Below are 24,737 nucleotides of genomic sequence, written 5' to 3'. Positions count from 1 at the left end.
ACAAAACCTTTATGGAGAACAGTGTTTAAAATCCATGTTTAAAACTGTTTTATTTGGAAATTGTTGTCCAGGAAATACATGTAGTTTGGTACATTTAGTACTTTTTAAGCTGTCAACAAAAGCAGATGTTATGAGAAGTTACATGTATAATCATCTCAATCTATGTGCCTATAGTGATTTTAATACATAGTGAATTATGGTAGTGGACAAAGTAATTTCTCATCAGTAACATGTTATTTCTCTAGGTGGGATTTAGTGCTGGACTCTCCTTTGGAACAGAAGACTTCTCATTGGCTGACTTTGACCCATTGAATCTGAGTTCATGATGGGATGTGCCAATCAGAGCATTGATGTGATATTTCTGCATTGATAGAGAAAACAGATGCATTATCTGTCAGTGTACATGCCTAGTCCTTTGTTATTCTGATGGTTTATAGTGTGAATTCAGGTTCAAATAACTGTATCGTAGTTTAGCTTACCAAAGGTTAACTTCATTCCAAAATAAATTGTCATTTTGCAATTACAATGCCGAATGGTGTTTCATGTGAAAGAGATTTGAACAATGTCAGTAATCATATATTTCTTCATGTGTTTGATAGTATTCTTTTCTGTTTACTTGCTGATTTTTTATATGTATTCATAGAAATTTATTCAGAGTCCATTAATGACACAATGAATTATATGTCGTTTGAATTGGTAAGATTCGGAATACATATTGCTACATAACATTCAGGTACATTTTGTGTTGTATAATTACTGTTCATTCCTTTACCTTTTTGTAGAGCTGTACATTATAAATCGACATGTACTAGATCGACAAGATTTAATGATGGGTGTACAAAACAGGTTCTACTGTTTTTCATTGATTAAGGATTGAAGAATTCGTAATGTGATGATGCAAACTGCACACAAATTATGCATATGGGACCACAATCATATTTGTATGTTTTTCAGTCATTGCTATACATGTACTTGCAATATCATTCGCTTGTATAAATCATTCATTTCACATTATTGTTGGTATGGTATAGTGGAAATGCATAAAATGCAAATTATATAGATCTATACATATTTCTGTAAGTCGGCCAAATAAATTCATTACAACGAAACTGAAACTCGCCTAGTTTTTTGTTTAGCTCTTGGTAAATGATTAGAAGCTGACCTTTTTGCTCTTGATACTTTTTAGCTCACCTGTTGTCCGTCGTCCGTCTGTTTGTAAACTTTCACATTTTAGACTTCTTCTCCAGAACCACTGGGCCAATTTCAACCAAACTTGGCACAAAGCATACTTGAGGCAAGGGGATTCAAGTTTGTTCAATACTTATCATTTCCATTAGTGGAACTCTTCAAATTAAAGGCGCGTAAAGTCGTGCTACCGGGACAACATACGTAAACATTACTTAGGCATACATAATATAAATTATGGTATCGAATACATATTATAACCGACTGCAAACCACGACACTGATTAAAATTCTAAAGGCAAAAGGAATTGATTATTCTTACAAGAAAACATCCGAACGTTTCGTTTATGTCCCAGTAATCTCGAACTTGCTCGCGAGACTTGTGCATTTTCTTACCAATGACGCACAAGAGTCATCAAAGCGCGATAACTCTAATGTGCTGGTAATGAGAAGTATTGAAGGGTAACGCCTTTCTCCCAGGAAAGATAATAATGAAATAGCAAAACTACACTGAAAAATTTATATTTTTAAATCTTATTCTACAATTTTAGGATAGGGTCACAATAGGGGATCAAAGTTTTATGTACAAATATATAGGGAAAATCTTCTAAGAACCACTAGGCTAGGAAAAAACAAATTTACATCAAAGTTTCCTGACATAGTGCAGATTCAAGTTTGTTAAAATCATGGCCCCAGGGGGTAGGATGGAGTCACAATAGGGGATAAAAGTTTTACATACAAATATATAGGGAAAATTATTAAAAAATCTTCTGATGAAGAATCACTGGGCCAGAAAAGTTTACATTTACACTAAAGCTTCTTGACATAGTGCAGTTTCAAGTTGTGAGGCGATGAAGAACTATTTTCTGAACTTTACGTTGGGAGGTGAGGGGGTGGAGAACTATTTTCTGAACTTTTGGTTGGGAGGTGAGTGGGTGGAGAACTATTTTCTGAACTTTTGGTTGGGAGGTGAGGGGGTGGAGAACTATTTTCTGAACTTTTGGTTGGGAGGTGAGTGGGTGGAGAACTATTTTCTGAACTTTTGGTTGGGAGGTGAGGGGGTGGAGAACTATTTTCGTACCTTGACTTTGGGAGGTGAGTGGGTGGAGAACTGTTTTCTGAACTTGACTTTGGAATGTGAGGGGGTAAAGAATTATTTTCTGAACTGTATGTTGGGAAGTGAGGGGTGGAGAACTATTTTTGTAACTTGACTTTGGGAGGTGAGGGGGTGGAGAACTATTTTCTTAACTTTACATTTGGAGGTGAGGGGTGGAGCACTATTTTCTGAACTTTTGGTTGGGAGGTGAGGGGGTGGAGAACTATTTTCTGAACTTTTCATTGTGAGGTTAGGGGTGGAGAACTCTTTTCTGAACTTTTGGTTGGGAGGTACTAATTTCTGAACTTTATGCAGTGAGGTGACAGAGATTGCCATCTAAATTTGTTCAAATTGTGGTCCCCGGTGGGTTGTATTAGATTGGAAGTTTTACATATAAAAGGAAAAATCTTTTTTGGTAAAATGATGGCCCTTGAGTGGAGACAATTGTATAAATATTTCACATCTTGTTCTTTTTCAAAAGCAGTATATTATCGGAGATAAAGGGAAACCATGTGCAGCTAATTTTACATGCATATGTATTTTAATCAAGTATGTATCAATACAAGAGGCCCAAGGGCCTAGAATCGCTCTTCTGATAAATTGTACAACCCCACCATTTCTATTCTTAGCCTCTTAGTATTCTAAATCTTTAGTTAAATCCTAAGAATTCAAAAAAAGTAGGTCAATGTGACCTACTTTTTGGTTTACACATTTTGAGAACCCAAGAAATATCAACTGACAAAGTTTGATGATTTTAAGCCAATTAGTATCTGAATATTGAAATATAGCTGTCAAATTCCAATCGTAGGTCATGGTGACCTACTTTTTGGTCAGCGAACTCTGAACATGCAAGACCAATCAACTGACAAAGTTTGATGACTGTATGTCAAAAAGTATCTGAAATATATAAATATAGCTGTCCAATTCCAAAAGTAGGTCAAGGTGACCTACCTTTTCGTCAACACCCTTCAAACATGCAAGACCCAACAACTGACTGACAAAGTTTGATGACTAGGTCAAATAGTATCTGATAATTATATAAATATAGCCGTCCAATTCCAAAAGTAGATCAAGGTGACCTACTTTTTGGTCAACACCCTTTGAACATGCAAGACGCATCAACTGACAAAGTTTGATGACTGTAGGTCAAATAGTATCTGAAATATATAAATATAGGTGTCCAATTCCAAAAGTAGGTCAAGTTGACCTACTTTTTGGTCGAAACCTTTCGAACATGCAAGACCCATCAACTGACAAAGTTTGATGACTGTAGGTCAAATAGTATCTGAAATATGTAAATATAGCCGTCAAATTCCAAAAGTAGGTCAAGGTGACCTACTCTTTGATCGACACACTCCGTTGACTCAAGATGCATCAACTGTCAAAGTTTGATGATTGTAGGTCAATTAGTGACTGAAATATATAAATATAACTGTCAAATGCCAAAAGTAGGTCACAGTGACCTACTTTTTGGTCGATACACTCCGAAGACTCAAGATGCATCAACTGACAAAGTTTGATGATTGTAGGTCAAATAGCGTCTGAAATATAGTAATTTAGCTGTCAAATACCAAAAGTAGGTCACGGTGACCTACTTTTTGGTCGACACAAACCGAAGACTGAAGACGCATCAACTGACAAAGTTTGATGATCCTAGGTTTTACAGTGCCCAAAATATGCATCTAAAATTGAAAATGTGAAATTTGAATATTTGCAAAATTCAAAAAGTAGGTCACTGTGACCTACTTTTTTTATAAATATGTTTCAAGGCCTCAAGATGCATTATTTTACAAGATTTGATGATTCTAAACCTCTCGATATTTGAAATAACAACTTAAAATATATCTATAAATGATAAGCCATAAAATTCAGAAAGTAGGTCACGGTGACCTATTTTTCAGTTGACGCATTCCAAGGTCCCATGATCCACCAACTGACAAGTTTTGATGATCATAGGCTTCAAAGTGTCCAAGATATGCATCAAAATTAATTTTAAAATAAATACCTGCAAAATTCAAAAAGTAGGTCACCGTGACCTACTTTTGAGACAACTTGACACAAGGTCCTAAGATGCATCAACTGTCAAAATTTGATGATCCTAGTCCTTATAATGACTAAAATATCTAAGATTTAAGGAATTAAAAAAAAAATTGAATTTAGGTCAACTTTGAAGTGACCTTGAGACCACGCCCTTTGCCCCAGGGTAATGACTTGAACAATTTTTAATCTACAACATATCCTCATCCTTATGTGTAAGTTTGGTGATAATCTGCTCTGTGGTTCTTGAGAAGAAGATTTTTTAGCAACCACTACTTTTGTTTGTATTTTCCTGATTATCTCCCCTTGTTAAAGGGTCACATCCCTCTATTTAGTATGTATGAAAGCCCTTGGGCCAATGATACCCTGTAACAAATTTGAAAAAAATTGGCCAAGGGGTTCTTGAGTTATAGCCCTTTTTCTAAAAAGTTTACGCACACCGCACAAATGGCCATAGCATTAGCTCTTTGAGCCTTTGGCTCAGAAGAGCTAAAAATGATAAAAATCATTGATACTGACAATTTTGAACAATATGAATGCATCAATTTGCTGTCAACTGCACTTTGAAGATCATCCAGAATTCAAAGGTTTCTTCATGCTGACTTGGACTGGCATTTTACATCAAGTGATTTAGAATGACAGCAAAGAACAAGAGCCACGAATACCCAAAAATGGCCATGTAATTGTGAGTAAAAGAAGGTATCTTCACTCCAAAATTTCATCATGGTATGAAATAGCTTAGACCTTCTTTATAAATCCAGTGTGTTTTTCCGCGAAAATTCATGCATAGAGAAATAACATGCAGAACCCATAGGCCCATAACAGTTGTTATTTTTGTAAAAGTTGATAATATCCAACCATATGCACCAAAAATTTGTATAACCCGATCCAATAAATATTAATTAATTGTATATTAGTATATTACATACTGCATAGAAGTTCAGAGTTTTTTTGGATCGAGGCCTGGGGGGATAAGTGAATTTTTACTTTTTATGTTCTGCAAATAACCGGAATTTCACATTCCATGCACGAAATCCGAATACTTTTCCAAACTATAGGTTTAATACAAATCGTAATATTTAAATATAGTTGAGGATTGTTCCATTGTCTTTTTTACGAAACCAGTAATTATTCAAAGTTAATAAAATATGATTATTTCAAACAATATTATTGAAATAAAACCGGATCCGCGCCATCGTCAGAATTGGGCTACGTACATCAATCGATTTTGCCCCCAAAATTTCAAATAGATTAAATGCTCTATATATGAACTTGAATATATATGTAACCATGTTAGGGATAGTTACAAAACCCTTGTACTAGTTAACAGTTTTACCTATTTGATCAAACAATTACGAAGCTAAGTCCTCCAATCCACTCCAGATACAATCGAGATCCAACCATCGTCTGCCCGTGCCTTTACTTCCACACATTTTCTTTATACGTTGTCATACTATATATATTTTAATTATCTTAAGACCGTTGAATTTAATAAATATTTAGCTTCACGTGTTTCATCTCCGTGCATTCAGTTTTCTTGGCACTGGTAAACATGTTGAAATCGCTGTCGCAGTACATAACAAGAGGCCCATGGGCCACATCGCTCACCTGAGTTATCATATATTTACACATATGAAATACAGTTTCCCTTATTGTGGCAAAACCTGACACCCCGGGGGCCATGATTTCAACAAACTTGAATTTGAACTATGTCATAAAGCTTCAAACTTGAATCTGAACTATGTCAGGAAACTTATATAGAAATACATACGAATATGAATACGAAAAATATATCTAGCAATAAGGATATTTTTCTTTTCTTTTAAATGAAATTCATTAACAAACAGAACTACAATTGATCTAATTAGCAAAAATACAAGGCAGTTAATAAAAAGGGATCATAATAATGAATAATTCGAAAATGAAAAATAAATGCAAAAAGAATGTTAACGAAAATAATGTAGATCTATATTTCAGTTATTGTTTGTAACATGGAGGAAGTGTCTGATAACGGGAAAATGTTTCCCTTATGCATTTTATGTAAGATAAGAACTAAACCTAATGACAGGAAGAAGTGTGAGAGTGTTAAAATAAGCAAATTTTATGGTGGATGCCAAACTAAAGATGTGTTAATTCACCATGGAGTTAACCCCTTGATTGATAAAATTCTTGTTTCTATATATTTATGTGAAAATAACATCCGCTTAATTTTGTTTGCACATTAACCAAATATATGCAAGGAGGGAGTTTGGTTCTATTATATGTATAAGCAGTATCAGAATAAGATTTTTTAATTAATGAATTCGTTTCATAGATGTTATGGAGTTAATGATAATAATTAAGGCATTTTGAAATACACATAGGTCTAGATATTATTGTAATAAATGATCCGGATAGGAAACTAATGAAATTAGATAAATGGAACATATTTTACCTGATGATGAGTTCACGTGAACATTTTCTTAGCCTAATGTAAAATAAATTATCTCCATATGGCTAAACTAAATGTTCATGTGTTATTATGTACATGTACGGCTACTTTTGTAACAGTTCCCCCCCCCCCCCCCCCACACACATACCATAAACGTAACTCCCTATATAGCAAAACACAAAATAAAAGTGTGAAACATAGGATCAAAGTTGTACATGTAGCAACGTGCGTCTGAAATAACGCCGCTGCCCGAAGCCTGGCTACTACTGTTTTCGGCGTGTTTACATGTACATGCGGGATAATAATAACACCCCCCCCCCCAAACAGATAATAAAAATAAGAATCCGCAAATTTATAAAAGATTGTTAAAAGAAGTGATCAATATGCATATAAACTACATGTAATATTGAAACGTACATACATAGGTCAATAGATCTTATTCGTAAGTCAACGGTTGGATCCACCATGTTTTCGTATACATTTTAATACCCCCCCCCCCCCCCCCCCCCGAAAACTATCGGTATGTGCAATAAATGGTTATACAGTTAAAATATTGGGATTGGGTTTATCTTCATGTCATACTTAAATAACAAAGCTAAGTAAAGAGGTACTGAATTAATATTTCTTTAAAACTTCAAAACTGTTGAATGGTTGCATATAAATAAAAATTTTAAAAAATTATAAAGACAGGGAAGGAGACAAACAGAGAGGGGAGAAAGAGATGTACGAGTATACTATATAGGTGTGTGTTTTAATATAAAATTAACAGACAGATTTAGATATTTACTATATTATAATTAAATTGCACTGAATAGTGTTTTTGTTTCACTTTTATACCTAGAGAACTTTCACGTAAACGTACATGAAACGTTGTAAAATTGTGACGTTACGTTGCAAAATTGCGACGTCAATAACAATCTGGCCAAAACAATGGGTACTTTGAACGTCAATAACTAAAAAAAATGAAAAGATATCGGAAAAAGGATAACATATTTGAAAAATAGATATTCTTGGCTTCTGTCCCCGAGAATAATATCATGTTATGACTAAGGGCCATTTTTGGCTATTCGTGGCTCTGGTTCTTTGTTGTGTAGAAGCTTATTTAAATACCCCTTAAGGGATCCACACTTACTTTTCAAGTATGGGATTATTCTCTGCTTCTTGTATTAATTATTAAGCATTCCTCTGACGAAATTATTATTGACTTCACTTAAAGAGATATCTCTCTAAGAATTGCTAGAGAGATATCTCTCAAAGTATAAAAGACATCTCTTTAATCGTTGAAAAAGAGATATCTCTCAAAAATAAAGAGATATATATTTCCAATATTTTTTATTAGCTTGAATACTTGAGGAATTCTCTCTAAACTGGAAGCCCTCCAAAGCAAATCTTAGTGTGATGGCTGCAATCCTGGGGAAGATTTTGTGTTTACTACATGTGAAGTGTATACAGGTAACAAAAAACGAAGACAATAAATTGATAAAATATGTGAGCTAGACTGGATTTAACCTCTCGGTAACTTGATAATGTTACCCCAACCACCTCTTCAACCTTTTCCGCCATTTTTACACTAGAGGTATTTTGAGTGGTTAAAAAATAGGGTTACATCATATTTAAATGGCGATGCAACAGGGAGAAATCATAATGATCACCAGGAGAAAAATTCAAAGAGATACCTTTTTAAATTCAAGAGATATCTCTTTGACAAATTTAAGAGATATCCTTCTAACTCAGAAATATCTCTTTTTACATTGATAGAGATATCTCTTTATGCTAGAGAGATATATCTCTTTCTCTTTGAGAGATATCTCTAGCTTTAAGAGATATCTCTCAAAGAGAAATTTCTCTAGCGTAAAGAGATATCTCTCTAACTTTCAGAGTTATCTCTACAACCAAGAGATATCTCTACAGTGTAAAGAGATATCTATTTTTTTAAAGAGATATCTTATTTTACAAATAAATAGTAAAATGGCTTGCCATAAATAAATATCACATTATGATAACACGAATAACTATTATCATACTGTAACGTATTTCACAGCAGTGTACACATTTATTTTGGGGGTCATGGTATTTGATATTACATGGAAATTATGAATGTGTGTATAGTAACTATACATTGCCACGATGGGTACATGCAGAACAATTTAGATATATTCCAGGAGTCTCATTATCAAGAAAGATACATTACCTAGAAGTTGAAATTGAGATGATCACATTGCACAACATAAAATCTAAAGAATTGCTGATATGGTAAACCGTTTTATTTTTCAAACAAAACTGTTTTATACATGTATGTGATATTGAAAATGTAAATTAGATTGAATGAAAAACACTAACACAGGTGCACCATTGTTCTTCAACACACCACACAGGGGAAGGGGTGGACTGGAAAGGTCTGCCTATCATTCATTTTCTCTCTCTCCCGCTTTCCCCCTTGCTTTCACACTGTCCGTCCTCTCCATACAGTTTGCAGGTAACATACATGTATATATAGATTATAAAGAAATGTACGATTTGTCCAGGTCCTTGCCCATATTTTAAATTTTGACTATGGAATTCAAAAATAGATTAATTAAAAAATTGTTGTCATTGTTCAGACACACTTTCAGAATTTGAAAATTGATGTTAATGCATCCATTTAGTGGTGCGTTAAGTTAGTGGTGCGTCATTTTTGTCCAATAGAACTGAATTTAAAAAAAAAAAAAAATCGATCAAAATATACTGACACCTAATATTTTACGTTAACTTTGAGGTTAACATATATATATTATGGGTACTGACTACACTCAGTGGTATAATTTGCAACAGCTAGAGATGCTTTTGATTTCAGTCATGTAGATCTTGGTCATATTAAATTTACATTGTTGATATAGTTCCATTTACCAATGTTTTGTCAGTAATTAAACTTTGATGTTTCATTGGGGAAAAAAACTACATTTGACACACAATTAATTGACCTTAAAATGTATTTTTGGGGAAAAGAAACAAATTACAAAATAAAAAGTCTAAATGTCTAGTTGTTTGTACATATGTAGTAGGGGGCATGAGAACAATAATTACTTCATACTTCCATTGCTTTATACATTTATGTACCCCCATAATACATGCTAAACATTGTAAAGATCCCATTTTTATGTGATCAGGATATACTAATCTTATTATGTCAGCAATAAACCTACCAGATTTACCATTTCATTTAGAACTCAATAAAATCTCTAATCTTTCAATCTGACATAAATACCCACATGTAATATGTAAAACCAGAGGCCCATGGGTCACATAGCTCACCTTGACCCTGCTGTTGTGATTCTTAAAATTTACCATCTTTTAATGTGGTACAGAGGTGACAAGTGGAAAGGGGAAGGTCACAGTCAGTAATCAAACACACAATGTAACAATTTTACGAGTACGGTGCGACTTCAGAGTTCAATCTCGTACTTAGCAAGGTGATGACAGATCAAAAGAAAAAGTTCTAGTCAAACCAGTAACTGAAATCAATAATACTGTGGACACCACAGTAGATGCTATTTCTAGGTAAAAAAATGAAGGTCATGCGAGGTCAGTAATCGGATGTATCGACATCTTGTACATGAATGAAGAGTTCCATTCTATTTTCTGGTGCTAATAGCTTCAGAGGCGGTAAGTGAGGAATGGACAATCACCATTGATGTCTGATCTATACACCACATGTCAAGGTCATAAATGGTATAAATTAAATTTTCGTCAAATTCAGACTAATTTACTTGCTACAAGGATTGTGGATTGGAAGGGGGTCTTAGATCAACGTCAAAGTGAGTTTTGTGTTACAAAATTTGTATTCCAGAATGGTTTAAATAATAACAATGATGATGTGTTGCTGAGGCGACGCCCCTTTTTGTGTTGCAGCAGTTTTTTTTTTTACAAGTTCAGAGGACACCACAAATCAGGAGTATTCATTTGATTTGAAAATCGTCAGAAAGAAGAGAACCTGGCCAAACCGTACATGTTTCTTCTCGAGTAATAAATAAATAATATTCCATCGAACAACAAGAAACTGAAAACAAGACAATATATATATCATGTGTGAAAAATGTTAATAAATTAGGTTGATTCTAATTCTTATATAAATGCATCAGTTGAGTCCAGAGACATATACCCTGTTGTAAACGTGTCTGGACGAGACTAAGAAACGATGAACATACTAATGGCATCGAGACTTCTACATAACAGGAATTTATCTAAACATCTTGTAAAGTAAGATTTTGAAATTGACGGAAATATTTCACTTCTGAATTCGATACTGTATGCAATTTACATACAATATGAAAAACTATATACACTATATACAATGTGAAATGTACATGATGATTAAGGAGACTATACACTATATACAATGTGAAATGTACATGATGATTAAGGATGAATATAGTACATCGTCAAAATGGCTGAACTAGAATGAAAACTGCATTTTTTTTTACTAAATGAGGTAAATTTGAAAATTTTCAATTTCAAAATGTTGATTGTACATATCCTCCACTTTCCATTCATATTCGATTTCTTTGGTGTGTTATTCCTCCTTGTAATCCGTGTGTTCGATTCAAACTCTTGCGATGCTTTGTATCGACATCACTACTAAACTTCTGTCCTTAAGGAATAATTAGTCCGTATTGTTGCATACATATTATCTGACAATTGTTTATACTTGTCCTTTTTAAATGTGCTGTCTCTGATTACAGCTGTACCACGTGATGATAAAGTACACGAATCGTAGACTTTATTGTTGACAGTCAAAAAATCCAAACTGAGTTGTGACGCAAAAGATCCAAACCGAGGCTTGTCGTATACGTTATCTTTTCCAGGTTTCTGTACGTCGTATCGCCTGATACTCTTCCAGTTGTGAAAGCAGATGTAGATCCCGACACAAATCACCACACCCATAAAAAAAGCTGCGCAGCCGATGACTGTCAAGTGGATGAGCGTGTACTCGCGCCTGTAACCCATTGATGTGTACTTCAGCATGGTGCCTACCAAAGATAAAATTAATTCCATAAAAGATGTTCACGGGAAGGAGCAGTTAATCTGACGCTGGATTGAATTCCGTTTTATTTGGAAATAAATATGTTCTGTTATTCTGTATGAGGCGTCGTTTATGTATTTCAATTCAGCTAAGTTAAAACTAGTTCGATTCCTTCTTTAATTTCCTGGCGCAGTTTACAACCCTCCGGCTCCGAAATTTGCTATACATAAAAGGGTCTAATTTTCTTATATCATTAACACAGACCACTAAATCAAATGCACTGAATCAAAACTACCCATACACTGCATACTAGTACTCAGTGGTGGATTTAAAAGGGGCACACACACCCCTTCTAAAAGTTTCAATTTTAAGGTAAATCATTGTCTTTTGTTTAAAAAAAATGATAAAAGAAGCAGTCGTCTTTTCCACCCCCAGAGAAATAAATGTCAAGTTCTTTTGATATATTGTTACTCTTAATTGGAGAAGTTATATTTTATTTTTAAAAAAAACAACTTTAAAATTAGGTCATTTTATCCATATCATCTCATTAAAATTGACAGAAAATAGTAAAAATGACTACATAGGAGGCTTTCATACCCTATAAAATCCATAAGCTTTCAGATGCTTCGCCCTGGACCCACCAGGTGCGAAATGAAGTGCCATCCCCCCCCCCCCCCCCCCCCCCCCGCCCCCCTCAAACTAATTCAATTCCTGGGTCTGCCCCTGGCACCTACTGTACACAGTGACAAACTTTACAGGGAATAAAATGATTGTTCCAGATGCTTTAAGACATGAATAATAAATCAAACCATTTTCTTTTTTTAAACATCACCAAATGGCATGCTATCCATGTTTTTGTTTCTACTCAATGGTACATACATCTTCATTTAAGGGGAAAAAATTGAAAGTAGTTATCTTGCCCTCATTTTCAATTTTGTTTAAATGAACATGTTCACGTAGGAAAATAAGTTTGGCATGCCCTGCATTGATGTTTTAAGAAAAGAGCTGAAGTGTATTATTTGTGTCTTAAATCATCTAGGAAAATTGTACTATTTCTCAGGAAATTTGGCATTGTTTCGGTATAATTCACAATGATTAAAAGTTTCAGCATTGGAGTTAATTGTGTCAGATTACTATTGTTATAGTGTTCATAAAGATATGATACACTAAATAACACACACACATGCATCCCCCCACCCCCGACTTTTTATCTCCCTATTACGATTTTCTTATGTCATAATAACGACTTTTTATAATCTCTTTATTACGACTTTTTAATCATATTATCACGATTTATCAGACTTGCATATTTTTTATGCACCTAATTTGACCCCACTAGGCTTTCGTAGTAATCACTTAAATGTCATCATTATAGGATACATATGTATCACTACTTACTTTAATACTGCCCATTACGCCTCTGGCGTGTAGGGCAGCAAATATGTATCACTAATATCATTGAATTAGCGATACCATTGAATTGATTTAGTGATACTACAAATAAAAATATCGAACGGCACCTCATAGTATTAACATTGAAATTGCTTTTTCAAGAGGAAAAAATCAATATATGCACCCAGGGGTGCACAAGCCGAGTTGCATGGGATACATTGCAAAGTCAGGAATGATGTGGCATATTTATAATTGTGAAGAACTAATTTCAGTTTTAAACTTTTCAAGTTACTGTCCAGAAACCATATTTGTCAGAAGTTTTCAATCTATTTTTGGTCACTGTGACCTTGACCTTTGTTCTTCAAAATCAATAGGGGCCTTGCTTTGCTGGTATCCAACAATATAACTAAGTTTCATTTGATTCAAATTAAAAATTTTCAAGTTATTCTCTGGAAACTAATTTTATTTTGGAATTTTAAATCTATTTTCGGTCACTGTGACCTTGACCTTTGACCCATTTTCTCCAAAATCAATAGGGGTCTTCCTTACCTGGTACATAACAATATCTTTAAGTATCATTTGATTCGGATTTAAACTTTCTGAGTTATCATATGGAAACCAAATTTTTCTGAAATTTTCATTCTATATTCGGTCACTGTGACCTTGACCTTTGACCTTTTTTCTCCAAAATCAATAGGGGTCTTCCTTACCTAGTACCCAACAATATGTCAAAGTTTCATTTGATTCAGATTTAAACTTTCTGAGTTATCATACGGAAACCAAATTTTTCTGAAATTTTCATTCTATTTTCGGTCACTGTGAACTTGACCTTTGACAATTTTTCTCAAAAATCAATAGGGGTCTTCCTTACCTGGTACCCAACAATATATCAAAGTTTCATTTGATTGGATTGTAAACTTTTTGAGTTATCATCCGGAAACCAATTGTTGATGCCCAACCGCCCGCCAACCCACTCACCCGCCCGCCCGCATCACCAAACCAATAGCCGAGTTCAACTTCGTTGCAACTCGTCTAAAAAGATCTGCATTTGTCTGCTTGAATATGTTTTTGTCTGTAGAAAATGCACACTTTATAAAAGTATGTATTACCTTCTCCCAAGTAAAAACAGGATTGCACTTCAACGTTTTGGCCGTGGCATCCATCTGACGAGTCTTCGAGACAGGCTCTATGTCGGAACTCTATGTTATCCGAGTTACAAGCTGACCAGGACGACCATTGGTCCCAAAGTCCAGTATCTAAAAACAAGAAAAGAAACATGCGTATTTAGACAGATCATCAGATGTCAACGTCTCCGTCAGCTGATAAATGAAGAAGTTATGATCTTTGCCCTGGATAAAGTTTCATTACACATAACTGATGCAGTACTGTTTTGAGTGTTTTCATTCAGTGACGTGATCTCTTATCCTTTGGATAGCTCTCATTAAAGATAAATTCCTGTCAATTTACTTGATATATCACATTTCGATGAAATTTCCCTTTCACCACAAATCGCTTTCATACCATTACAGACTGGTCGGAAGCAGGGTTCCGATTCCTCACTGATCCCCACGCAGGATAGGTCCAAACTGCTGTTGAAGCCAGCATAGGGGATAATACAGGACCGGAAACGGGTCCAGGCCCCTTCTCCACACGTCACAGAACATGCAGAATAGGCAGACCAACCTCCCCACTCCGCTACACGGTAAATGTAAGAATGTAAAAATAAAAATAAATTACTCAAGACTAATTACAGGCACTTGTTCCTGTAACTAAGTTATGACGTCTGTGTACTAATGATATTATTAGTGTACAAAAAGTTAAAAAATTAGTTACAAAAACAGGTGCCTGTGAAACTAATCTAAAAAATTCTGTGAATTCATTTTTCTTATTGGAAGGGAATTAATATTTTCTGTAAAGTTTTGATTCTGAATTTTGTTTGATAATCAATTCTTTTTTCTGACATTCAGTTGTCGATGAGTACCTATAAGTTATGTGATCCCAAAGGCAATAGAAAATTTACAAAGCGCATTCACAATTTATACATGCATAATTAACTTGTCATACCCCGACACTCTTCATCGTTGCAATTTTTGAATTCCGAAGATAGGCCGACACACCCCTGTCCAAATCCTACTGGTTCCGGACTGTCGCATGACCTGACCCGCCACTGATGTCCCGTACCACAGTCGGCACTGCATCGTGACCACGTGCTCCAAATTGACCAACCACCATCCACCGATGAATTTAATCTTAATTTATCTGTCGTTGGTTTTGGAAGGTTATAGTCATGAATATACGAGTTCATGTTACTGGATTTTATTTTCATGTGAAATACATTTAAATTATTAACTGCTGACGTGCTGAGAATTCCAATTTAGTGGATGAAAAGGGTGTGCTCTATTAACAACCCTGTTCAGAACAGCCCAGTACAAATTTTAATGACATACTAAAATAGGACGTCCTAGAAAGTAGCCTTTTTGTATGATATACAATTATTCTCCACAAACCTAGGTTAACCACCAAGTGCTAGGGCACCCCCTCACCCTTTCAATTTTGATCAAACAATTATTCTGCTGAAAGCAAGAAACAGGGGAGTAATAAAACCATCATGGAGATTAAACACTACTTCAAACTTAGCAGTTATAACACGTATAATAATAATTATACTTAACGAACATCTAATCCTGAGATTTACAGAGTATGAAATGTATTCTTTATAGTATGAGTACATGGGTAAATTTATCACGATTCCTGACTTTATACATTTTTTGTTGATTTCGTATGAGGACACAAATTGATATTCCATATAATGTTGGAATATTGACAATGATAGGAGAACTGTAGAACATTGAAGGGACTCAGAGATATTGTTAGGCACTACAGGATGAGGAGATATCGATATCAATATGACCTCTAAAAGTTTTCCTCTGCTCTAACATTTCCACAGTTAAACGTGTATTTCAACACAATGACGCTACAAACGTACGTTTTTCATACATGATGAAAACTAAATATGTTTTAGAAGTAAAATGAATACAATTTCCGTAATATAATTCATTCCCATGATTTCTCAATTAAGTCCAAAAGAGTGAGGAAAATTTATATAGTTATGGATGGAAGGATAATATTTTTCAACTTTTGAACATCATCGAAATTTACAAGTCCCTCATTTTTTTTGTAAATATTTATCACGACCAAACAAAAACCAAAAACGTATATCAACCCTGCATGCATCCATTTCTTAAAGTGATTTTTTTTCTCAAGATCATAGTCATTCTTCTGAAGAAGAGAGAAAGTTTAACTCTCTCTCTTGTTATACTGACAGGTGGATAGCAAGGTAAACTAGCCCCGTCCTCCTGGGACTAATACCTTCGCGGGGCTCATCCATATCGGGGCACATTTGAAATATTATCTGAATTAAAATACTAAGTGCACGGATCTACATAGTATACAACATTTCCATAAAATCTGATGTAAAGGGGCCAAATGCATTACAGAGAGGAGAAAAATTATCTACAGACAGAAGAACGGACAGGGTGCAATATACCCCTATACTGTTTGCTGGGGTGTAGTAATATTTTGTAGTTATAAAAACTAGCACTATCATGATTCATGAAAGATATCTGAAATTTACTATAAATCTGGTTATTTTTTGCTGTAGATGAAATTAAAACAATTTTGAGGGTGTAATGATTTTGTAGAAATATTTTCATTAAAAAATTAAGTTTTAAGATATGCTCATCATGTCTTTCAGCAACAAGATGATTCACAAAGTTTGATCCAATTTTACAAAAGTAAATAAATCTATGCACAAATATCCAGAGTTACAGCATGTCTTTTCTATTTTTCTAGTTAAGGCAATACAACTAAACAGTGCTCCGTGAATACAGTGTGATAGAGAAAGCAGAAAATGAATGAAAGTTACCATGCCATTAACTTTTAAAATAAAATAAAAAAACAATATGCACAAAATTATATATTTTATTCAATTTTTTCCTTGTACTGGCATGTGTAAAAATAAATCTCATTTAGGGTCATTTAGCATAAAAGCAGATTTGTTTACATTTAAAGTACAATTGTAACTTAAAAGAGGAAATACACCATTTGTGACTCAAAAAACATTAGAAGAGCCTTGTAATATTAATTAATTCATAATAAATCAATATAAAACATTAGCTACAGTATGTATATAGTAAATAAATGTAGATATCTAAGGATAGGGTGTGCCATATGATAATTTATACAGAGTGTGCCTGACCTACTTAACTGATTGTCCACCGAAAACTGCAAACTTCTTATACAGGTACCAATCGATACCAATGTGTATTTGATTTATGATCTAAATACTTTCAATTTTTATCTGTATTTTCTAGGCACGAGTTTCCAACTGGAGATCTCTTGTGCTATTTGCCATTTTTGAAAGTGTTAATGAATTAATGAAGATGTCCCCCTGATCTAAATTTAAAAATTTTCATGTTAAGGATATAATTTCAATTTTTTTTTTTTTTAAATCTCACGATGGAATCATTGAGTAAAAATGCTACGGATTTACAATAACGAACCTCTCTCATTGGAGTATTCACAGATAGATGACCAACTGCATGTATGGAATCTTCAGGATTTACAATAACGAACCTCTCTCATTGGATAATTCACAGATAGATGACCAACGGCAGGTGTGGAATCTTCAGGATTTAACTATAAACCAACCTATATTTGCGACTAGTAATTGTATTCACAATTGACAGATGGGAAATGCAATCACGATCAGTAATATTGTGCGCCAACACATGAAACTTGCATATTTATCTGATATTTTATCATACACAAATAAAAGTTAATTTACAGGAAAGTTGAATCTCCAGCAAATTTGAAATTATGATGTTTTATCTTGATTTCACATGTAATTGGTCATTTATATTAAATATTCAAAGGGGGAGAGTGTAACAAATTTATATACATTACTTGTTGAAATGTAATTCAGAGGAAATTACATCGATATTCTAAAGAATGAGTCCAACATACAACCTTGAACGACCTAGTCGAGTCTAACAAAAATCAGGCACTTTGAGTTACAAAAAAATCTATGTAAAATTCATACACAATCACATATGACAGAAAATATAACAAAACTGAAATAAATAACAAAATATCTACAAAATAACAACAGGCTCTGTACAAAAAAAATTCTATGGCAACATATAACCATGTGATAGCACAAATCCTGTGCCATTTTAATGACGTGAATATTGCACTGTGGTATTCTAAAATAACAATTCTTGCTTTGTAGTTAAAGACAGAGCACACTATAGTACAAATGTAGCACATTCATTCCATATGATCAAGATGAAAGAATGGATTATTCGTATAACTATGAGTGGTAATTTGTAAAGCTTGCTAGTACTGTTTAATGTTTCCCAAGGTCTAAAGGCATTTGGCCTGTTGGTCTCTTTGTCTATTCAAAACATAACATAGGTCATGACTTTCAAATTATACAAAATTCATGATTACATTAAGAGAAAAGAAGTAGGTACAGTTTCTAAAGTCACCTGGCCCAAAATATCGATGATTTCACTTGGAGCTCAAACCCTAGCATTCAAATAAGGAATAAATTGGCAAACCCAAAATCCGCTCAGTTTGATCTGCAAAATGATTTGTGTCATATGACGAGAGCTTGAAGTTGGCATAGAATTGCAAAAATGCCATTTTCAATGAAAATATCCACAAATTCAGGTGGTTTTCCTTTCAGAAAACATACGGTGCATGCGTCGAGCAAATTCATATTCCAGCATGTCTTTCATTTTAAAATAGTACACAATATATATCATTTTCATATTGCTCGACAAATGCGCACATCTTTTCTGAGCAATAATCTGTATGACATTTGACAGTTTTCAGGCTTATTTTCAAAAAAAGGCAGGAAATGTCTTATTCATGATGTCATAATGCTATCCAATTAGGAATATCATTCTGATTTTGTCGACATAGTATACCTGGCATATATTTTACTTTCTTAAAACGCTGATTAAGGTTAATTCCAGAGAGAATTTTTTTGGACCTTTTTATGTATACAATCGTACCTTGTTCTTTGTCACAATCCAATATGGCCCCGCCCAGGGCATAGTGTTTCATAAACATATCTTGTTTAGTGGGTTTTTTTTTTTTTGTCCACAGGAATTGAATTTCTATACTTTTCATTCTTGAGCACAATGTATTGCACACTTCGAAATTACCACTTTTACACATTTCTTCACACACTGATGCATGTAAAATGATATGAAAGAAAAATGAAATATCAGTCATATTATATAAAGATACATGTACATGATCATGCAACACACTAAAAGTTTACAAAACCCTTTCACATTTTTTTCCTTTATATTGATACAGCAATCATTTTCAAAAATTAAAGTTCTGCTTTTGTACACCTTTATGTATAGAAAAATGACAGTACAACGTATAGCAATTCTATTATATGTTCTAAAATTAACAACTATGGAGTACCATCAAACTTGTGCCATGATTGCCAAGTCTTTTTCCTTCTGCAGTATAACCATGAATGTTAGTGAACGAGTCATACTTCATTAATGGCTTCTCTAACTTTGTTAGGATTTCATGCCTGTGCAATGAAGGCCTCTCCAGCATTCATCTCCTCTCAGAGAATGATTTCATACCACAAGCACACACAAACACTACTACTACTTCTACTGAATGTTGTTAGTAAGGTCACTGGTTTCGTTTCCTTGGTTACAGGACCAGGAGGACTATGGGACAAGTGATTTGATCCTGGCAGTGAGACATATCGGAGGATTGGCTCCACCCAAATCCAGAAAATTTAAACCAAACCATAGATCTAAAACTTCACCGTGGGTCATCCATATTTTGAACACTTAGAACATATTAGGAACACTCCTAACGTCCGACAATTGCAGAATTTGTTGAATAGTTTATGTCTGTGTTTGCAGAACTTTCGTATTGCCCGATCTAGTGGGGATTTTGTGTCAATTTCATTGGTTATTTTACCTGGTTTGGTACACGTACTGTTCGTGTTCGAACAGAATTGGACACGAGTTTTGACGTGGCTTGTCCTGATGAACTTTGAGTCTGGAACACTCGCAGTGCAGGCAAAGCGGTATCTCTGTTCCCAGTGACCATTAGCAGTTTGATTAATGTTTGACCAAGGAGTCCACTGAGTTAGCCTTTCCACATCTGCAACAGAACAATGTTTGAAAAAAGTTCACAAACCTTGCATAATCACAAGATCATCAATGATTAGATTAGTGCTTAATAATAGTCACTGTAAGAGTTAAGTCCCCTACAAATGAAATTTCATAGGAGAGCAAGCAACTGGATTAATCTGAATTCTGTGTCGGACTGACCACTCAACTTCAAAATGATTCTTGTTATATTCTGATCAAATAGTAATAATCCTCTCCACAACTCTTCTGTGAAGCACCTTCCATCTTCTCTAAACAAACTAATTTTTCAGCAGGAACTTGAAGTGATAAAAGTAATTATTTCACGGTCTAGTACCTGATCTATGTAAATGAGTATACATGTTTTATGAAATTCAACTTGCCTTTACATCTGTAGCTATTGCACATACGCCATTCGTTTTTGTTCCCAGCACATGGGAGACCATCTCTTCGGGGGAGGGGGTTTGTGCAGGTCCTACGCCGAGTCTGGATTCCCCCGTTACATTTAGCTGTGCAGTCAGACCAAGGGGTCCAAACTGACCAGTCTCCATCCACCGGTGGCTCTACGTGTGTAAACAGGTTATTTGTATCATTAAAACCTGGAGGTTAATACTGTTTTTTTTTTTTTATCAAGTAGCATCTATGATGTACCAATCTAATTAAGGAGGAAATCTGAGGTGAAAAAAAGTTGATATAATCTACTGTTAGTGAAAGGAAAAGAAGTTTTCAATGCACTGAAATTAATTTCAGGTACACTACTAAATGCTGTAGATCAGGTTAATTTTGCATGATTTTCCTTTGAGAGATCATCATTGTTAAATCATACATAACAAAAATACACAAGTGATCAAATGCTGCAATAATAAACATAAGCAACTGAGAGCAAATATTTTTGCAACATCTTCCAACAGCTCTCATATTTACCAAAAGATCTTTTAAAATAGAGACCAGAACCCAGATCTCACTACAGCTCTGTTATTTACCAGAAGACCTGATGTAATAGAGACCAGATCTCCCTATAGCTCTGGTACTTACCAGGACAGGCAGGGTTGCCCACACAGAATGGTCGTACTGAGGCTTTGAATTCCTCATCCTTTGACAGAGGTTTACAGTCGTCCCCACCATTCCTGGGGGGCGGGTTTGTACAAGACCTTGACCTGGTTTGCTGGCCATTTCCACAAGTTGTAGAGCATTTAGACCAAGATGTCCATTCAGACCACTGACCATGAACTGAAATTAAATGATTTATTAGATAATGTATATTTCATTCACAGTTGCTGTAAAATCATGAATGAAAATCTGAACTCTACTATCGATGGCCTATGGGGCAAATGCAAAATATACCTTTAATATAGTTCATAACAACATCTTTACTACACAAAATGACTAGTAAGTTCTGGACCTTGTAGATGACCTACTTGTACAGTTAGCGACTTCTACAGCTGACCCCTCACAAGGTCGGCCCCCATACAGAGGTGGGGGACTGTCACAGCTCCTCAAACGACACCGGCAGTTTCCAGAGGATGGGTCATTTCCTGATTGGCTGCATGATGTCCATGGAGACCAGTTTGACCACTGTCCATCAACTAAACAATGAATTTTTATTTATTGATTAACAATATTACAGCATTCCAGAGAACAGATACAAATTTTAAAAGTTTATTACTTAATTTGTTGAAAATTCTGTTGTGAGTTTCAGGTACATGTTTAATACAATATTACCTGGGCGTGTTCTGTTGTGAGTTTCAGATACACGTTACAATATTACCTGGGCCTGTTCTGTTGTGAGTTTCAGGTACATATTACAATATTACCTGGGCCTGTTCTGTTGTGAGTTTCAGGTACATGTTACAATATTACCTGGGCATGTTCTGTTGTGAGTTTCAGGTACATGTTACAATATTACCTGGGCGTGTTCTGTTGTGAGTTTCAGGTACATGTTACAATATTACCTGGGCGTTTATGAACAGGACATGATGTCACAGCTTGTCTCCAAAAGGATAAGGTAGGGTCTCCATTTGGAGCTGGGGAACATTTGCTCTCTCCAGAATCCCAACCACAATAGGGGTCCATGGCATTCAGGCATAAACTACAAAGGAGGAACAATATGTGAATTTAGGAGTTTTCCACAAACATCAAATTCACTTAAGGATAAGTGTAATAAAGTTGTGGTTTTCAAAATTTTAAAGTTTGTCTCATGTAACAAAATTTTGCAATTTCAATGTAAAATCATTAAGAAAAAAAAATTAAAACCTCGATGGAATTTGAATGCATGATCTACAGATTGCTAGCCTAGAGCCTTAATCAACCAAACTAACAGTCAGATTATGGATTTTAAAAGAATTTTTAAAAAAAATGTGTTTCTGACATTAATAATGCATTAATGGCATACTTCCATTTGTAAAAATGTGACAGTCTATTATTCCTCAGTAAGATGAAGATCATGAAACATACAGTATTAGGATCAATAGAAGGAAAACCATCACTTTAAATTTTCACACAATAAATTCTCACTTAAAGAGATTGATTAGGCGATCCTAACAAATAGTGACTGAAATGATGATAAATTTAACAGCTGATCACCAGATTTCCTGGTTATAACAGACTTACTCCTCCGTGGTAAACCTGGAACACCGGTGTAATGGAATTCGCATCACATTGTTTAAAGTGAACACATACAGAGCATTCTGGAAAATAAAACCACATAATACAGAGATTATCAGGAGTTCTGAATACAGCTGTGGTCCAATCAGCTGATATGCACAAGTTGCTTGATTAGTTGAAACATTTGGTATACATCAAATAATGTCTGACTTTGCTCCGACTCACATTTTGCTTTGAGATTCTGAGTTGTTTGATTGGCTTATGATCTCCATTTGGAGTAACTTTGATTTCTTCTACAAGACACGGCTCCTTTTCTGAAGGAAGATTCAACATTTTTCGGATGACACCTGAACTGGTGGCCACAAAGATCATATTGTAGATTCCCGTCTTTCCCTCCACTGTGTCGGCCACCACATGGGACCACCTACATATACACGAGTCAGAGATTCAAATAAAACTAGTCCTGAAACTTCATACTGTATACGATAATGCTTAGCCTGGTGTTTACTGAGTGGGGGAGAGCTAAAACTGTATACGATAATGCTTAGTCTGGTGTTTACTGAGTGGTGGAGAGCTAAAACTGTATACAGTAATGCTTAGTCTGGTGTTTACTGAGTGGTGGAGAGCTAAAACTGTATACGGTAATGCTTAGTCTGGTGTTTACTGAGTGGTGGAGAGCTAAAACTGTATACGATAATGCTTAGCCTGGTGTTTACTGAGTGGGGGAGAGCTAAAACTGTATACGATAATGCTTAGCCTGATGTTTACTGAGTGGAGGAGAGCTAAAACTGTATACGGTAATGCTTAGTCTGGTGTTTTCCTGAGTGGTGGAGAGCTAAACATTATTTTGTGTCAACAACATAGTCAAAGCTATGAAACATCACTGAATTTTACCAAGACCTTAACCTTTTGACCTTGAAATCAATAGGTCTCTTTGTCAATTGCATGCATCTCTGTACCCCCTATAGTAAGCACAAAACTGAGATGTCATTCTCCATATGATGCTCACACTAAATCATGTGACAGGAACAATACAAGCAAAAAGACATTCATAGTCTTGCATTTCATGGATGTCCAAAGTCCTAAATAAGATCTTAAGAACAACTGACAAGATGACCTTGTATTTTGATAAGAAATACCTTTCTGAGGGCCCCAAAAGGACCGGTGATTTGGTGTGAGGTTGAACTGCAGTGTCCATCATCTGGTACTTGTTTTGATCTTCCACCATCTCTGTTATTTGAAAAGACCTTTTCATTGTACTGCTATCTGGACACTGAAATATAGACGTTTTTATTATTCCTTATCAAGACAAACAAATGCCTGTAAACCTGGGACCATGGCTCACTGACCTATACGTCATTGTTAGCCAAGTAGAGTGGACCTAAAACCCTTGTATAGCTACGATGTGACCCATTACGACCATTAAAACGTATCTTCACATTTCGTAATGTTTTCCATTATATAACACAATACAACAGGGTCACTAAAAACATATCTTCACAATTCGTAATGTTTTCCATTGTATAACACAATACAACAGGGTCACTAAAAACGTATCTTCACATTTCGTAATGTTTTCCATTGTATAACACAATACAACAGGGTCACTAAAAACGTATCTTCACATTTCGTAATGTTTTCCATTGTATAACACAATACAACAGGGTCACTAAAAACGTATCTTCACATTTCGTAATGTTTTCCATTATATAACACAATACAACAGGGTCACTGTCACAGCTATTGAAATTCAACTGTGAAGTATAATGACTGATATTCTTAAAAAAAGAAAATCAAC

At 34.9% G+C, this 24,737-nt stretch overlaps 2 protein-coding genes across 15 annotated transcripts in view; one reads left to right on the top strand and one right to left on the bottom strand.

Annotated features, from left to right (window-relative positions):
- LOC125683284 (PTB domain-containing engulfment adapter protein 1-like) overlaps positions 1 to 1,109 on the top strand; it is a 36,281-nt gene extending 35,172 nt beyond the window's left edge. For all 8 annotated transcript variants that reach the window (XM_056140738.1, XM_048924275.2, XM_056140740.1 and 5 more), the window contains one exon: positions 246 to 1,109. In XM_056140738.1, the coding sequence (XP_055996713.1) occupies positions 246 to 326 (81 nt within the window). In that variant the 3' untranslated portion in view covers positions 327 to 1,109. The remainder of the gene's footprint in view (positions 1 to 245) is intronic.
- A 7,885-nt stretch (positions 1,110 to 8,994) lies between these two features.
- Positions 8,995 to 24,737, bottom strand: part of LOC125683811 (semaphorin-5A-like) — a 67,583-nt gene continuing 51,840 nt past the window's right edge. For all 7 annotated transcript variants that reach the window (XM_056140732.1, XM_056140733.1, XM_056140734.1 and 4 more), the window contains 12 exons: positions 24,079 to 24,212; positions 23,165 to 23,363; positions 22,946 to 23,022; positions 22,288 to 22,424; positions 21,754 to 21,921; positions 21,371 to 21,565; positions 20,719 to 20,898; positions 20,163 to 20,348; positions 15,204 to 15,398; positions 14,661 to 14,834; positions 14,249 to 14,395; positions 8,995 to 11,754 (listed from right to left, as the gene is read on the bottom strand). In XM_056140732.1, the coding sequence (XP_055996707.1) occupies positions 11,363 to 11,754; positions 14,249 to 14,395; positions 14,661 to 14,834; positions 15,204 to 15,398; positions 20,163 to 20,348; positions 20,719 to 20,898; positions 21,371 to 21,565; positions 21,754 to 21,921; positions 22,288 to 22,424; positions 22,946 to 23,022; positions 23,165 to 23,363; positions 24,079 to 24,212 (2,184 nt within the window). In that variant the 3' untranslated portion in view covers positions 8,995 to 11,362. The remainder of the gene's footprint in view (positions 11,755 to 14,248; positions 14,396 to 14,660; positions 14,835 to 15,203; positions 15,399 to 20,162; positions 20,349 to 20,718; positions 20,899 to 21,370; positions 21,566 to 21,753; positions 21,922 to 22,287; positions 22,425 to 22,945; positions 23,023 to 23,164; positions 23,364 to 24,078; positions 24,213 to 24,737) is intronic.

The sequence above is a fragment of the Ostrea edulis genome, chromosome 6 (assembly GCF_947568905.1).
Source record: "Ostrea edulis chromosome 6, xbOstEdul1.1, whole genome shotgun sequence".
Classification (NCBI taxonomy): domain Eukaryota; kingdom Metazoa; phylum Mollusca; class Bivalvia; order Ostreida; family Ostreidae; genus Ostrea; species Ostrea edulis.
This window is presented reverse-complemented; position numbering and strand designations above follow the sequence as displayed.